Raw genomic sequence first — 18,914 nt, forward strand, 5'->3', positions numbered from 1 at the left:
CTTAAAGGTCGCGATCTGAGCGTGGCTTTTTCGCTCCAGCGCTGTCCTCCAGACAGTCTCGTCCCTTCACCTGATGAAGGCCGCTTGTGTTGTGGCCGAAACGTCGTGAGAATATTATTGTGTTATTTTATTTCATCAATTTATTATTTTATTCTCATTCTACGTGATTTTACCGAAAGAACCAAAGAAGATGAATCCTTGCAGTCACGACAGCTTTAAATCGAAATCTCCTAGCCACTGTGGCACCCGACATTAAGGCGGCCAAGGAACCCTTTCCCGCGTCCGAGACAGTCTGCGAGCCGCGGGGTGAGGGTGTCCCGTCCTCACGGCTGAATCTCGGAACGTGTGCAAGCGGCCTACGTTTTTTATTATTATATATATCTTTTTTAGAGAGAGTCGCAGCAGCGCCGTCGCCTTTAGGGGCACTGTTACTCACCGCGGAGAAGAGTGGCGGCACGGCCGTCGCACACTCCACCGACAGCTAACTCAATCACTGCACCTAAAATGAGTTAAATGATGACGTCACCCTGCTGCTCTATTTAAGACCGGGAGCAAGCGAGGGCTTTACCATTCTTGCGAATTGCCCGATGATGCTGGATGTAATTACCAGCGAAACGTCGTACTCAAACTGTCAATGTTGTGGATTCACTCTTCAACACACCGGTGGGCTAAAGTAGTGAACTATTTGTCTTTTGTCAACGTGACACTTTTTTGCTGATTGGCCGTGTCGGGTGGTGGAGGGTTACGACACATTTATAAATAACGCGATCTAACCCAAAAAACCTTTATTATGAATAATATTGGTCGCGAAAGCCTACGTGTTAAACTGATGCTCGCCCGTTTACAGCTTTGAGCCAGGCAGTATAAATTCCCCATTCCTATGACAGCATAATGCACATGCATAATGTACGTTGACTCATTAATCACCCCCCCCCCCCCCCCACTTTGCGTAAGAAGAGCGCACAAGAGTGGTCACCACACCCACGCCTCTATTTCAGGAACTAAACAGGTGGACTCCTCCACAAATCTGGGCCGTCGCCTGATGAAGCTGGTTGTAATTACTGCTGAAACGTCGTACTCAGATTGTAAACGTTGTGGCTTGGCTCTCCAACACACCGGTTAGTGCTGTACTAGTATACTACACTATACACTACTATAAACTACACTATACACTACACACTAGTGCTGTACTAGTGACGAATTGGCCACGTTCTGCTTACGTGACAAACCCTTACCAGTTGGCTGTGTCGGGTGGTTGCGGGTTTACCGAAACATTTTAATATTTACACGATCTAACCCCAAAAAAAACCCTCTATTATGGATGACATTGGTCGCGAAAGCCTCCCAGGTGTTAAACCGGGGTGAGTGTATCCATAGGATAACCATTCTCGATCTTCCCCACAAAGCGGTATTTCGTTTTAGCGAGCCCCGATGGATGATGGGCTGAGCCAACACCTCCCACCCACACCCCCCCCCCTCCCCCCAAGCCCAGCCTGGCATTGAACTCATGCCCTTCCCCTTGCGAGCCACTCGCTCTACAGCTGAGCCACCTCACAGGCTACCAGCCACCGATAACGTCCACTGGCAGCATTCTCAACGCCGCAGCAATCGGTGACACCAACAATAACACCACACCTACAAGGGGATAACACCGCACCTACAAGGGGATAACACCGCACCCACAAGGGGATATCACCACACCCACAAGGGGATAACACCGCACCCACAAGGGGATAACACCGCACCAACAAGGGGATAACACCGCACCCACAAGGGGATATCACCGCACCAACGAGGGGATAACACCACACCTACAAGGGGATAACACCGCACCTACAAGGGGATAACACCACACCCACAAGGGGATAACACCGCACCCACAAGGGGATAACACCGCACCAACGAGGGGATAACACCGCACCTACAAGGGGATAACACCACACCCACAAGGGGATATCACCACACCCACAAGGGGATAACACCGCACCCACAAGGGGATATCACCGCACCCACAAGGGGATAACACCGCACCTACAAGGGGATAACACCGCACCAACAAGGGGATAACACCACACCCACAAGGGGATAACACCGCACCTACAAGGGGATAACACCACACCCACGAGGGGATAACACCGCACCTACAAGGGGATAACACCGCACCAACAAGGGGATAACACCACACCAACGAGGGGATAACACCGCACCAACAAGGGGATAACACCGCACCTATAAGGGGATAACACCACACCCACAAGGGGATAACACCACACCCACAAGGCGATAACACCACACCCACAAGGGGATAACACCACACCCACAAGGGGATAACACCACACCCACAAGGGGATAACACCACACCCACAAGGGGATATCACCGCACCCACAAGGGGATAACACCACACCCACAAGGCGATAACACCGCACCCACAAGGGGATAACACCACACCCACAAGGGGATAACACCGCACCTACAAGGGGATAACACCACACCCACAAGGGGATAACACCGCACCCACAAGGGGATAACACCACACCCACAAGGGGATAACACCGCACCAACGAGGGGATAACACCGCACCGACGAGGGGATAACACCGCACCAACGAGGGGATATCACCGCACCCACAAGGGGATAACACCGCACCCACAAGGGGATAACACCGCACCAACGAGGGGATAACACCGCACCTACAAGGGGATATCACCGCACCAACAAGGGGATATCACCGCACCCACAAGGGGATAACACCGCACCCACAAGGGGATAACACCGCACCAACAAGGGGATAACACCGCACCTACAAGGGGATAACACCACACCAACAAGGGGATATCACCACACCAACAAGGGGATAACACTGCACCCACAAGGGGATATCACCACACCAACAAGGGGATAACACCGCACCAACAAGGGGATATCACCACACCTACAAGGGGATAACACCGCACCCACAAAGGGATAACACCGCACCAACAAGGGCATAACACCGCACCCACAAGGGGATAACACCGCACCCACAAGGGGATGTCACCGCACCCACAAGGGGATAACACCGCACCAACGAGGGGATAACACCACACCCACAAGGGGTTAACACCGCACCAACGAGGGGATAACACCGCACCCACAAGGGGATAACACCGCACCTACAAGGGGATATCACCGCACCCACAAGGGGATAACACCGCACCCACGAGGGGATATAAAACCACATGAACAAGAAGACAACGTTCACAACACTGCATTTGCTGCTGGGTTGGTCGTCAATACGTCCAATGGGAGTTTAGCGCTCGGAGTAGGTTTCACTCCTCACTCACCCTGGGCCACGCAGCCTCACCCCTCACTCACCCTGGACCACGGCCTCACCCCTCACCCTGGACCACGTGGCCTCACCCCTCACTCACCCTGGACCACGCGGCCTCACCCCTCACTCACCCTGGACCACGCGGCCTCACCTCTCACTCACCCTGGACCACGGGATAACCCCTCACTCACCCTGGACTACGGCCTCACCCCTCACTCACCCTGGACCACGCAGCCTCACCCCTCACTCACTCTGGACCACGCGGCATCACCCCTCACTCACCCTGGGCCACGCGGCCTCACCCCTCGCTCACCCTGGACCACGGCCTCACCCCTCACTCACCCCCACCTGGACCACGGCCTTACCCCTCGCTCACCCTGGACCACGGCCTCACCTCTCGTACTCACCCCCCCTCACCCCCTCCCCCCCCTGGACCACGGTCTCACCCCTTGCTCACCCTGGACCACGGCCTCACCTCTCGCACGCACCCCCCCTCGCTCACCCTGGACCACGGCCTCACCTCTCGCACGCACCCCCCCTCGCTCACCCTGGACCACGGCCTCACCTCTCGCACGCACCCCCCCTCGCTCACCCTGGACCACGGCCTCACCTCTCGCACGCACCCCCCCTCGCTCACCCTGGACCACGGCCTCACCTCTCGCACGCACCCCCCCTCGCTCACCCTGGACCACGGCCTCACCTCTCGCACGCGCCCCCCCTCGCTCACCCTGGACCACGGCCTCACCTCTCGCACGCGCCCCCCTCGCTCACCCTGGACCACGGCCTCACCCCTCACTCACCCTGGACCACGGCCTCACCTCTCGCACGCACCCCCCCTCGCTCACCCTGGGCCACGGCCTCACCCCTCACTCACCCTGGACCACGGCCTCACCTCTCGCACGCACCCCCCCTCGCTCACCCTGGACCACGGGATCACCCCTCGCTCACCCTGGACCACGGGATCACCCCTCGCTCACCCTGGACCACGGCCTCACCTCTCGCACGCACCCCCCCTCGCTCACCCTGGACCACGGCCTCACCTCTCGCACGCACCCCCCCTCGCTCACCCTGGACCACGGCCTCACCTCTCGCACGCGCCCCCCCTCGCTCACCCTGGACCACGGCCTCACCTCTCGCACGCGCCCCCCCTCGCTCACCCTGGACCACGGCCTCACCCCTCACTCACCCTGGACCACGGCCTCACCTCTCGCACGCACCCCCCCTCGCTCACCCTGGGCCACGGCCTCACCCCTCACTCACCCTGGACCACGGCCTCACCTCTCGCACGCACCCCCCCTCGCTCACCCTGGACCACGGGATCACCCCTCGCTCACCCTGGACCACGGGATCACCCCTCGCTCACCCTGGACCACGGCCTCACCTCTCGCACGCACCCCCCCTCGCTCACCCTGGACCACGGCCTCACCTCTCGCACGCACCCCCCCTCGCTCACCCTGGACCACGGCCTCACCTCTCGCACGCGCCCCCCCTCGCTCACCCTGGACCACGGCCTCACCTCTCGCACGCGCCCCCCCTCGCTCACCCTGGACCACGGCCTCACCTCTCGCACTCACCCCCCCTCACCCCCCCCTGGACCACGGCCTCACCCCTCGCTCACCCTGGACCACGGCCTCACCTCTCGCACGCGCCCCCCCTCGCTCACCCTGGACCACGGCCTCACCTCTCGCACTCACCCCCCCTCACCCCCCCTGGACCACGGCCTCACCCCTCGCTCACCCTGGACCACGGCCTCACCTCTCGCACGCGCCCCCCCTCGCTCACCCTGGACCACGGCCTCACCTCTCGCACGCGCCCCCCCTCGCTCACCCTGGACCACGGCCTCACCTCTCGCACGCGCCCCCCCTCGCTCACCCTGGACCACGGCCTCACCTCTCGCACGCGCCCCCCCTCGCTCACCCTGGACCACGGCCTCACCTCTCGCACGCGCCCCCCCTCGCTCACCCTGGACCACGGCCTCACCTCTCGCACGCGCCCCCCCTCGCTCACCCTGGACCACGGCCTCACCCCTCACTCACCCTGGACCACGGCCTCACCTCTCGCACGCACCCCCCCTCGCTCACCCTGGGCCACGGCCTCACCCCTCACTCACCCTGGACCACGGCCTCACCTCTCGCACGCACCCCCCCTCGCTCACCCTGGACCACGGGATCACCCCTCGCTCACCCTGGACCACGGGATCACCCCTCGCTCACCCTGGACCACGGCCTCACCTCTCGCACGCACCCCCCCTCGCTCACCCTGGACCACGGCCTCACCTCTCGCACGCACCCCCCCTCGCTCACCCTGGACCACGGCCTCACCTCTCGCACGCGCCCCCCCTCGCTCACCCTGGACCACGGCCTCACCTCTCGCACGCGCCCCCCCTCGCTCACCCTGGACCACGGCCTCACCTCTCGCACTCACCCCCCCTCACCCCCCCCTGGACCACGGCCTCACCCCTCGCTCACCCTGGACCACGGCCTCACCTCTCGCACGCGCCCCCCCTCGCTCACCCTGGACCACGGCCTCACCTCTCGCACTCACCCCCCCTCACCCCCCCCTGGACCACGGCCTCACCCCTCGCTCACCCTGGACCACGGCCTCACCTCTCGCACGCGCCCCCCCTCGCTCACCCTGGACCACGGCCTCACCTCTCGCACGCGCCCCCCCTCGCTCACCCTGGACCACGGCCTCACCTCTCGCACGCGCCCCCCCTCGCTCACCCTGGACCACGGCCTCACCTCTCGCACGCGCCCCCCCTCGCTCACCCTGGACCACGGCCTCACCTCTCGCACGCGCCCCCCCTCGCTCACCCTGGACCACGGCCTCACCTCTCGCACGCGCCCCCCCTCGCTCACCCTGGACCACGGCCTCACCTCTCGCACGCGCCCCCCCTCGCTCACCCTGGACCACGGCCTCACCTCTTGCACGCGCCCCCCCTCGCTCACCCTGGACCACGGCCTCACCCCTCACTCACCCTGGACCACGGCCTCACCTCTCGCACGCACCCCCCCTCGCTCACCCTGGGCCACGGCCTCACCCCTCACTCACCCTGGACCACGGCCTCACCTCTCGCACGCACCCCCCCTCGCTCACCCTGGACCACGGGATCACCCCTCGCTCACCCTGGACCACGGGATCACCCCTCGCTCACCCTGGACCACGGCCTCACCTCTCGCACGCACCCCCCCTCGCTCACCCTGGACCACGGCCTCACCTCTCGCACGCACCCCCCCTCGCTCACCCTGGACCACGGCCTCACCTCTCGCACGCGCCCCCCCTCGCTCACCCTGGACCACGGCCTCACCTCTCGCACGCGCCCCCCCTCGCTCACCCTGGACCACGGCCTCACCTCTCGCACTCACCCCCCCTCACCCCCCCCTGGACCACGGCCTCACCCCTCGCTCACCCTGGACCACGGCCTCACCTCTCGCACGCGCCCCCCCTCGCTCACCCTGGACCACGGCCTCACCTCTCGCACTCACCCCCCCTCACCCCCCCCTGGACCACGGCCTCACCCCTCGCTCACCCTGGACCACGGCCTCACCTCTCGCACGCGCCCCCCCTCGCTCACCCTGGACCACGGCCTCACCTCTCGCACGCGCCCCCCCTCGCTCACCCTGGACCACGGCCTCACCTCTCGCACGCGCCCCCCCTCGCTCACCCTGGACCACGGCCTCACCTCTCGCACGCGCCCCCCCTCGCTCACCCTGGACCACGGCCTCACCTCTCGCACGCGCCCCCCCTCGCTCACCCTGGACCACGGCCTCACCTCTCGCACGCGCCCCCCCTCGCTCACCCTGGACCACGGCCTCACCTCTCGCACGCGCCCCCCCTCGCTCACCCTGGACCACGGCCTCACCTCTCGCACGCGCCCCCCCTCGCTCACCCTGGACCACGGCCTCACCCCTCACTCACCCTGGACCACGGCCTCACCTCTCGCACGCACCCCCCCTCGCTCACCCTGGGCCACGGCCTCACCCCTCACTCACCCTGGACCACGACCTCACCTCTCGCACGCGCGCACCGTCCACGCGGCGATGATCCACAGCGAGATGCTGAATACGAGCAGCACGGTGCCGGGGCAGATGGTCATGAGCGTCTTCATGACGAAGCGCGTGTTGAAGTTGATCTTGTTGAGGGCGCCGATGCTGCGTGACGACGCGTCCGTGAACAGCTTGCTGTGGAGCAGCATGACCCGCGCGATCAGGTAGAGCCGCAGGAACATGGGGATGGAGAGGACGATGTCGACGTCGGCCGTGGTCACCGACTGCGCGTAGGAGAAGGCGAGTCGCGCCGTCCACACGAACGTGTAGCGCCCGGGCACCGGGTGGATGGCCGATACGCAGAGCTCGAGGGCGATGAAGAAGATGCGCTCGGAGCTCATGGCGATGCGCCAGTCGTCCGCACCGTTGTCTACCATGAACAGCTGAGCCGGGGAGGGGGTGGGGGGGGGGGGAGGGACGAGTTAGCGGGCGGTTGAGCAGAACAAAAACGAAAATCCCAAATCCCCCCCCCCCCCCCCCCCCCACCACGCGGTGTGGTCTGCGACAGACAGTCGCGGGGCAAGAGCTAAAACTTTCGTTTAACGTCACAAGCCATGCTAATTGGCCGTGTCGGGCGGTGGCAGGGTTTGACGACACATTTATATTTGCCCGATCTAACCCAAAATAATAAATAAATAAACTTTATTAGGAACGCGCTGCCGCTGAGCCGCATCACAGCCCCCGATTATTCTTTTTTTTTATATTTTTTTCCTTCTCCGAACCCAGGAAAGCCACACCGAGTCCGAACACTCTCTTTAATGGGATAGCGCGTCGTCCCTTGGCATGCGCGGGCTTAATCCGAGTGCTCCGTTTTCAACCCCCCACGTCTGAACACTCATTAACTAGCCGAAAACATCTTAATATGTAGAGAACTGCGCAGCGACTGTCTGTAGCGCCGGTAGCCATCCAGTCTCGTGTCCGTGGCTCCCACTCAGCGGCCGCGAGATGCAAATTGCACGAACGACGATCCCATGAATTTCCGCTCACGGCCAACACCGGCGACGATTATCAGAACCGGTACTGGGCTTCCCCTAGGTCGACCCAGCCTCAAATGAGTACCCGGTGCGGTGTGTAAACATCGCCATTGGGGAGACAAAGGTGCTGGCCACCCACCCCCTTGTGTCCTGTGCCGGCCTTCACAGGTGCCACTTGCTAACAGCACTTGCCCCTACAGTCTGTTAAGGCTACACGGGGGATCTTTGTCTTTGTTTTTTTTAAAGGACTGGTTGGAAACGGAGAACTCAGAGGGAACCCATGGAGAACAGGGAGGAGACGCACCATACAGGAAAAAAAAATAAAAAAAAACTATTTTTATTTTACCAGGTTAGGCCCACTGAGCTAAGTAGCTATTTTTTTGGCTGTCACAAATGATAGCTCAATGAAGTGGCTCTTCATCATCGCGTGGAAATTGATGCCAACACTCCGAACGAGTGGCGACGTTGATTCTTAAACGTGGATTGGGTAACCGGACGGACCCAGAGAAAATTCCACGCGACCACGGGGAGAGAGACACCGCAAACTCCTGTTAGCGAGTAGCACCCGGCCACCTTTGCCTCCCCATTGCCGATGTTTACACACCGCACCAGGTACTCATTTGAGGCTGAGTCGACCTAGGGGAAGCCCAGGAGCGGTTCAAATAATCGCCACCGGACGCTTGTGGCCTTGAGCGGGAATCGAACTCGGGTCGTAGCCGGGGTTTGTAGCGCGGCGCGCCCAACCACGACCAGTTCAGCAAAGTTGGTGGACACGCACGCACGCGTCCACCCACACCGGGTGAAGTCCACCATCCGCGAGAGTCGACCATTGGGAGGCTCCACCATGGGCAGTGTTCACCAGGGGCAGAGCGCTCGGTGTTTATGCTCGGGGGGAATTTCCTGCTTTAAAAAGACAATTTTTTCAAGACCGTCGGAAATTTCCCGCGCCTCCGATTAGCACGGCTGTCGACGTACGGCGCCAAAGAAGTTCAACATACAAACTACACATAGACTACCAGTAGCCATAGACTAACACTACCCATAGACTCAACACTACACCATAGACTACCACTACACATAGACTACCAGTAGCCATAGACTAACACTACCCATAGACTCAACACTACACCATAGACTAACACTACACATAGACTACCAGTAGCCATAGACTACCAGTAGCCATAGACTCAATACTGCATCATAGACTCAACACTACACATAGACTCAACACTACACATAGCCTACCAGTAGTCATAGACTACCAGTAGCCATAGACTCAACACTACACCATAGACTACCACTACACATAGACTACCACTATACATAGACTACCAGTAGCCATAGACCAACACTACCCATAGACTCAACACTACACCATAGACTACCACTACACATAGACTACCAGTAGCCATAGACTCAACACTGCACCATAGACTCAACACTACCCATTGACTCAACACTGCACCTTAGACTACCAGTAGCCATAGACGACCACTACGCATAGACTACTAGTAGCCGTAGACTAAACACTACACCATAGACTACCAGTAGCTATAGACTACCAGTAGCCATAGACTACCACTACACATAGACTACCAGTAGCCATAGACCAACACTACCCATAGACTCAACACTACACCATAGACTACCAGTAGCCATAGACTACCAGTAGCCATAGACTCAACACTGCACCATAGACTCAACACTACACATAGACTACCAGTAGCCATAGACTACCAGTAGCCATAGACTCAACACTGCACCATAGACTACCAGTAGCCATATACTACCACTACACATAGACTATCAGTAACCATAGACTCAACACTGCACCTTAGACTACCAGTAGCCATAGACTACCACTACGCATAGACTACTAGTAGCCATAGACTCAACACTACACCATAGACTACCAGTAGCCATAGACTACCAGTAGCCATAGACTCAACACTGCCCATAGACTCAACACTGCCCATAGGCTCAACACTGCACCTCCGATTAGCCCGGTTGGCTTCGGTGGGTGCTTACTTGCGTAAAGTGGTGGAGAGGGTGGGGGTAAAGGGGGTGAGACGGTGGGTGGATGGGTAGGTGGGTGGATGGGTAGGTGGGTGGATGGGTAGGTGGGTGGGTGGATGAGTAGGTGGGTGGATGGGTAGGTGGGTGGAGGTAGGTGGATGGGTAGGTGTGTGGATGAGCGAGCAAGCACATTGGAGGATGGATTAGTGGGTGGGTCAGGTAGGTGATTGGTAGTAAGTTCATCTATAAACGCTAAACTCTCATAACCTAGGTCATCACAAGTGCACACGAAGGTAGGTTGGTACATTGGTGAGTGGGTGGGTGAATAGATAGGTGATTAGGTAGGTGGGTAGGTGTGTAGATTGGTTACGTGAACTAGCAAGCAAGTTGGTGTATGCGTGAGTGATTGGGTAGGTGGGTGTGTGGGTGGGTGGGGGCGGGTGGGGGAGTGAGTTGGTGGTTGGGTTGTGGATTTGGGTGGTAATTGTGTGAAAGAGTGCTTGGCTGGATTGGTGAGTGTGTGGATGAGCGAGTGGGTGGGTTTTGAGAGCGAGTGTGTGGATGAGCGAGTGTGTGAATAAGCGAATGTGTGCATGGGTGGGTTGGGAGAGCGAGTGTGTGGATGAGCGAGTGGGTGATTTAGCGAATGTGTGCATGGGTGGGTTGGGAGAGCGAGTGTGTGGATGAGCGAGTGGGTGATTTAGCGAATGTGTGCATGGGTGGGTTGGGAGAGCGAGTGTGTGGATGGGCGAGTGCGTGGATGAGCGAGCGAGTGCTCGGTTGAACTTAAGCGTAGGTGGGTGGGTGGACGGGCAGGCGAGCAAGCGGGTGGCAGGACGAGTGAACGAGCGAGTCGGCGGCCGAGCGGTTGTGCGGGTTTGAGTGGGCAGTTGAGCGAGTTGGTGGACGCGCGCGTGTCCACCCCGGACCTCATCAAAGCCCCCCGCGCGGCCGTTTCGCCGGTGAAAAGGCACCCGCGGGCAGTAATGAGACGAAACAGCAACGCGCCGATTCGTCACGGTAATGCGATCGGCAATCGAGAGGGGAGCTTTTTCCGCACCCAGGGACGCGTAAATTGCGCGCGCGTAGCGGCGGCGTGGCGCAATTAATTTCGGCCGCGAGCGGAAATTAATTGCGGCACGCAGGTTTCTTAGAAGTACGTTCCATGGCGATTTATTTGGTCGCGTTTGAAAAATCCGAGGCGACGGTGCGACCCGAACGGCGAGCAGCTCTCCTCCGTACACGTGACGCGACGCAGATAGGGCCCACTGGCCGAAACGTCGCACCGGTTACATGCGAAAGGCCCATTGACCGAAACGTCGCACCGGTTACATACAAAGGGCGCATTCCCTATGAAGGCACCACAGTGTGGTTATTGATACGGCACGCGGTCGGGTTTGAGTTGTTGTTGTTGTGCACCACGGCCGAGTCGCAGCAGCAGCAGCGTTGCTTGACCTTCAACAGTGCGACTTCACCACCCTGATGGTGGTGGCGATGATGGTGGTGGCGGTGATGATGATGGAGGTGATGATGATGGCAGTTGTGGTGATAATGATGATGGTGGTGGTGGTGGTGATGATAATGATGGTGGTGATGATGATGGTGGTTGTGGTGATGATGATGGTGGTTGTGGTGATGATGATGGCGGTGATGATACTGATGGTGGTGATGGTGGTGATGATGATGATGATAACGATGCACACACACAATGGGAGACTCTGTTTACCACCCCAGAGCAGAACCACGGAGCCGAGTCACGTGGACTGGGTACCCGACTCGCAACACACGGAGCAGGGCGAGGAGTTGGGGGTGGGGCGGGGGGCATCGTCACAGCAGACGCGATTCACCACTCGGCTGCTCCCGGTGGCAAAATCGCCTGGCTCATCACCTCGACGTGAGGTCGCAGCCGCTGCTGTACATCAACACGAAGAGGACGACGGATATCTACAGACTCACACTGAGACCCAGAGACTCACACTGTGACCCATAGACTCACACAGAGCCCAGAGACTCACACAGAGACCCATAGACTCACACAGACACCCATAGACTCACGCAGACACTCATCGACTCACCCAGACCCAGAGACTCACCCAGTGACCCATAGACTCACACTGTGACCCATAGACTCAAACTGTGACCCAGAGACTCACACAGAGACCCAGAGACTCCCACAGAGACCCAGAGACTCACACTGTGACCCATAGACTCACACAGAGACCCAGAGACTCACACTGTGACCCATAGACTCACACTGAGACCCAGAGACTCACACTGTGACCCATAGACTCACACTGTGACCCATAGACTCACACAGAGACCCAGAGACTCACACAGCGACCCATAGACTCACACAGACACTCATCGACTCACCCAGACCCAGAGACTCACCCAGAGACCCAGAGACTCCCACAGAGACCCAGACTCACACAGAGACCCAGAGACTCACACAGAGACCCAGACTCACACTGTGACCCATAGACTCAAACTGTGACCCAGAGACTCACACAGAGACCCAGAGACTCCCACAGAGACCCAGACTCACACAGAGACCCAGAGACTCCCACAGAGACCCAGACTCACACAGAGACCCATAGACTCACACAGAGACCTATAAACTCAGACAGAGACCCATAGACTCACACAGAGACTCATAGACTCACCCAAACCCATAGACTCACACAGATACCTATAGACTCCCACAGAGACCCATAGACTCACACTGGAACCCATAGACTCACACAGAGAACCATCAACTCACACAGAGACTCATAGACTCACACAGAGCCTCATAGACTCACACAGAGACCCATAGACTCACACAGAGACACCCATAGACTCACACAGAGACCCATAGACTCACACAGAGACCCATAGACTCACACAGAGACCTATAGACTCGCACAGAGACCCATAGACTCACACAGAGACCTATAGACTCACACAGAGACCCATAGACTCACACAGAGACCCATAGACTTATACAGATACCTATAGACTCATACAGAGACCCATAGACTCACACAGAGACCCATAGACTCACACAGAGACACCCATAGACTCACACAGAGACCCATAGACTCACACAGAGACCCATAGACTCACACAGAGACCCATAGACTCACACAGAGACACCCATAGACTCACACAGAGCCTCATAGACTCACACAGAGACCCATAGACTCACACAGAGACACCCATAGACTCACACAGAGACCCATAGACTCACACAGAGACCTGTACGGAGGCATCATCACGGGAGCATCATCACAGCACCACGCCGCTGTTCCTGGGACAATCGTCTGGCTCATCAACCACCACCACCACCACCCCGATGTAGAATTACAGTTGTTGCTCTAACATCAACATCAGCGGGCGTGTGAAGAGGAATGCCCCTGCCCATGCAAGCAGCGGCACATCACCGCATCATTTCATCCACGAAAATTGGGGCGGTGGCGGCGGTCGTGGCTGCGTTGCTGCACGTGGCTGCCCGTCATCCAGCACTCTGGAGGCAGCGGCGAGAGACGATGGATCGCACACACGGATGTTGTTGTGAAACTCCCTTCCCGTGGGTGGGCGTCGAGGAGGAGCCGTACCCCTGGCTCTGCCAGGATATGGCGGTAGAGCAGACGGTGTGGACCCCACGTGTTCCATCCGTTACGGGGTACAGCGTTTCCCCCTCGCACGCGCGGGGTTTTTTTCCGGGTGCTCCGGCGTCCTCCCACGTGCAAACTCTCAATAACCTCTTTCCCATATTCTTGGCTCTTTCGGTAAAGTCACGTTGAAGGGAAACAATAAAATAATAAAATATCTATATAAAGCAACATATATTTGTATTATTTTATCGTTTCCCTTCTACGTGGTGACTTTACCGAAAGAACCAAGAATGTGAATCGCTGCAGTCACGAAAGCTTTGAATCAAAATGTAACCTCTTTCCCATTCCGACAGAGTAAGACGCGTAACTTCATCGGTACGCCTCCAGGTCGGTAGACGTTCCGAAGCTCCCCGCAAGGCCATGCGGGGAGGGGCGTGTGGCGCAGTTCGGGCGCCAAGCTCTCGCGGAGGAGAAGGCGGTTCTCAAAAGTGTGTGGGCTAATATCCATCTGTTACATCTGCGCGAGTTCGAGCGTTCCCGCCCCCCCCCCCCCTCTAATAAAGAGACGCTCACCCCAAGCCCAACGTCCAGCCAAACTGTAATTGAAAAAAGTAAGCCAAGGCCTCCTATTGGCGGAAAGGGGCTTCCACGACTGTTGGTCGGGAGGCGGTGGGTTGAAGAGATTGGAGGGAATGAATGCGAGCGGGGGAAACAAGAGCGGAGCCTGGAGGCGAGGAGGAGGAGGAGGAGGACGACGGGGATTTGGCTGCGGGGAAAAAAAGAGAAAAAAACAGCGAGGGAAGATTCGAGAAAGAGGGCTCAAGAAGAATAGAAGGAGGGAGCACTCGGGGAGTGGGTGGGGGGCGTCCGAGGGAAGGGACGAGCTTCAGAACTAAGAGCGAAGCACACGGCGCTAGCGTCGTCGCTGTGTCTGTGATAAAGAGGCTCCTAGCGTAGAGCCGTCGGAGTGACTTCACGTGCATGGGACCCTCCTCGACGGCCACCCACGGGTGAAGGATTTTCGGGCGAGGTCTGCGAGCGATCCTCCGACCCTCGCTGCTGCTGCTGCTGGACTAGAGGCAGCAGCTTGCAGCAGCAGCAGCAGCAGCGTGGCCACCACGGCCGCCCCTCTCTCAACTCGAAGGCCGTGAGCTGTCACCGCGAGCTGTTACCGTGCCTGCGTGCGGCTCTGTGAGTCCCGTGGGAGGTGGGGGAAGAGTTGACATCTGGGGGGGGGGGGGGAGGGTGGGGGGGGGGTGGTGGTGGGGGTGGTGTGGGTGGGGGTCTCGGCGAGAGGGGGCCGGTGTCCTTGAAGGGCGAGAGACGCGGAGCGACGGGGTCTGGGGACCGGTGACAGATATAGCAGAGGCGGCGGTCACACGTGCACGTCGCTCAAGGGCACAGCGCGCGCACGGACACGCCATCGAGCGCCGGAAAACACGCGTGGACACTCGCACAGGTCTACGCTCCGTCCCGTCGAGAGAAACTGCTTTGGGGAGCGCGGTGGCTGGGCACGCGGTGGCTGGGCACGCGGGGCCGCGCGACCCGGCAGCCTCGCCCGCCGGAGGCACTCACCGATGGGACCGCGTCCCGACCTTTCAAGGATCTGCGAGCTGCGCGCGCGCCGCGCACACTCTCCAGGCTGGTTAAACACGGCGCCGCTCCCCACAAAGAACGCAGAAACGACGAGGGCCGTTCGCCACCAAAAGCGTCGGCGACGTCACCGGCGCGGGGCTTGTGCCAGGCTGGGTGCACGCACCCGCGCGCGGTCTAACGCGAGGTACCTGCACTTCCCGCGCGTGGTACAGGATGATGAGGCCCAGCAGGATGATGGTCGAGAGGCTGATGAGACACTTGAGGGCCAGCGAATACAGGGACGCCTGCAAAGCACGCAGAGACCAAACCCCACACACAATGATCCCCACCCCCCTGCCCCCCCGGATAGCCCGGTCACAAACGACGGCACCGGTGCAACAACCCCCCCGCCCCCCCCCCCCCCCCCCATCGCGCGAGCGTCCGTTCTGCACCAAACCCTGGTACACGGGCTAAGGGGGCGTCCATAAATGACGTCACGCGATTTTGAACGATTTTTTACCCCCCCCCCTCCCCCTCGTCACGCGGCGTCACAACAAAAAATCAGAACCCCCCCTCAAATATGACGTCACAAAGCTCTGCCCCCCCTCCTCCTCCACCCCCCCCCCCCAAAATAAAACATGCTTCAAATCGCTTTAAACTATTGTCATTGTAGCGCGCAATTAATGCGGCGCTGCACTCTGATGTTGTATAGGAGAAAACATTTATTAAAGTCAATTTAATTAAGCAGAACGTGTCGTCTATATCGGGGCCGTCACATTTCTCAAACCTCCGCCCTCCCCCCCCCATCGTCACACATCGTCACAAATGTCTGACCCCGCCCCCCCCCCCCCAGGTGCGTGACGTCATTTATGGACGGCCCCTAAGTGTGGACGGCGGAGGCAGTCGTTATGGGGTCGTCGTCCACCGTCACATCGCCGTTCCATTTTCGAATGGAACGTTGCGTTTTAGGGCACTTGGCTGCTACCAGCATCCACGCAATGACGAGCCCACTTCGCTGAGCCCTCATTTGTGATGGCAAGGTTGCTTCTGAAAAAAAAAATGAGCTGTAACGCTCAGTGGGACTTACCCGGTAAAATAAAAAATAAATTTTGTTTAGTTTTGTTTAATACTCGAGTGGATGGGTTCGTAGCACAGCACGCTATCCACTGCGCCACCGTCCCCGCACAAAGACAAAGATCCCCCGTGTAGCCTTAACAGACTGTAGGGGCAAGTGCTTTTAGGGAGCACCTGTAAAGACTGGCACGGCACACGAGGGGGTGGGTGGCCAGCACCACGACCGACCGCCTTTGTCTCCCCAGCGGCGATGTTTACACACCGCACCAGGTACTCATTTGAGGCTGAGTCGACATTAGGGAGACCCAGGACCGGTTCAGATAATCGTCACTGGCTTTGGCCGTGAGCGGGAATCGAATTCGGGTCGCCGGTTTCGTAGCGCAGCGTAGCGCTGACCGCTACACCACCGCTCCCCACTCACACCGACACACACACACGTCCTCCCGACACACGTGTGCAAACCTTCTAGGGGACCCCCATAAAGATTGACACTCCGTGTTCCAGCGCATCGTAACTCAAGGCGAGCGGCCGTCTGGAACTCGCTCAGCGGACCTTACCTGGTAAAAAGAAAAATAATTAGCTCAACCCAATTACTCTTGCCACCCCTCCCCCCCGCCCACCCCTGACCGCACGGAAGCAAAGTCGCGAAGATTTCGGAGAACGCTAATTGATTTAAAGGGGGTGGGCGTGGGGGGGGGGACTAGCGTCATGAGCGATGACCGGGTCAGTCACCGTGGGACCCCAAGCAATGGCCAAGCCAGGATATTCAGGTAGAGCGGGCCAACCCCCTCCAGCAATGAAGAATGATAGAGGAGTTGTTCGTGAGTAAAGGACTTGTCCCTTGCTTTTTATTCGACGCGTGTGCGGCGATGGCTCGGCCATCGACCGAGGTGTCGAATTGCGAACCGCGTTGTTAGCGATCGGCGTCGCGCTCGCTGAAGGTGTCGATGCCTTCAGGGAAGTCGTGGACTCTGTAGACGCAACTGCGCACAATTCTGCGAGTCGCTTATAACCGCGTTGCCGTTACTTAATGCCAATTATGGACTCAGGCTATTGTCCCATCATCTCACAGAGCCCCCGGCACGTAATAATATGCTACACGGTGGCAGTGGGGGCCGCAAAATGCCGATGTATTACGAATAAACCCCAATGATCCGATCGAAATGAGGGATTTCGATTTTAGAGATTTCGATCGGATCATTGGGGGGGGGGGGGGGGGGGGGCACGTGCCACCCCCACTAGCTCGGCCAGTGGCCCCCAAGGTCGTCCGTGGTGGCTGTGCAAGGCCTGGGGCAAACCTCCTACCACGTGGGACCCCCCCCTCCGCCCCCTTCGAATCTCTGTGGGCATCTCAGCTACCGCTCCTCTGCTGGCTTTTGTCACACTTGTCCACCAGAACACGAGAGAGAGAGACAGATAGACAGAGAGAACGGTCGTCTCAACGGACGACCGTTCCTCTCCTTAATGCTTTTAGTGTCTTCGCGGCTTCCCCGGTGCTCAGCTATGGGGGCCGACCGTTGTTGAGCTCTGTGCGTGCGCCAGGCCCCCCCTTGGACACGATTGTGTTGTCGTCATGGCTCGGGAGTTTCGCCTTAATGCCCGATGGCTCGCAAGATTTATCTCCGGGGTCAGAATCTTGACTTGGACGGGAGGTATCCGGTGAGCCACGATGCCAGGGTGGTGGTGTCCGTGCTATCGCGTTGCCTTGCCTGGGTCAATTTGTGGACGCACTAAATGAACTTTCAACAACAAACACAATTGCGATGAGACGGAGATTAGGTCCTCAGGTTCTCCAGGGCAAGTGCGTGACTTTGGACGGGTTTCAGTATGGCCATAGACGGGGCTTAAATTCCATCTTCCGCGAAGGTCAGAAACCTGGGTGTTATCCCAGACCCCTGTTTTGACATTTGAGGCCCACGTATATTATATTACCAAAATAGCATATCCATTTGACTCGACTAAGACCTAAGCTGACACTTCCTGATGCCGAGAGGCTGGCGCATGTCTTTATTTCATCCAGACTGGATTACTGCAATGCCTTGCTTGCTGGCGTTTTAAATAGACACCAGTATGTTTAAGACTCGGCAGCCCGGATTTTAACCAGATCTAAATCGTGTGATCACATCACTCCTCTCCTTTCACCCCCTTGCAGCTACACTACGACTGCTGGGTGATAATGATGCTGAAGATGGTGATGATGGTGATGATGATAATAATAATGGTGGTGATGATGATGGTGAAGATGGTGATGATGATAATAATGGTGATGATGATGATGATGTTGAAGATGGTGATGATGATGATGATGATAATAATGGTGAT

General features: G+C 58.4%; 1 protein-coding gene across 4 annotated transcripts in view; it reads right to left on the bottom strand.

Annotated features, from left to right (window-relative positions):
• Positions 1-18,914, bottom strand: part of LOC116954943 (small conductance calcium-activated potassium channel protein 3-like) — a 53,782-nt gene that overhangs the window by 19,118 nt on the left and 15,750 nt on the right. For all 4 annotated transcript variants that reach the window (XM_076052722.1, XM_076052723.1, XM_076052721.1 and 1 more), the window contains exons 3-4: positions 15,728-15,823; positions 7,322-7,740 (exon numbers count right to left, since the gene is read on the bottom strand). In XM_076052722.1, the coding sequence (XP_075908837.1) occupies positions 7,322-7,740; positions 15,728-15,823 (515 nt within the window). The remainder of the gene's footprint in view (positions 1-7,321; positions 7,741-15,727; positions 15,824-18,914) is intronic.

Source organism: Petromyzon marinus, chromosome 57 (assembly GCF_048934315.1).
Source record: "Petromyzon marinus isolate PM22_M1 ecotype Great Lakes invasive population chromosome 57, UKy_Petmar_22M1.pri1.0, whole genome shotgun sequence".
Taxonomy (NCBI): domain Eukaryota; kingdom Metazoa; phylum Chordata; class Hyperoartia; order Petromyzontiformes; family Petromyzontidae; genus Petromyzon; species Petromyzon marinus.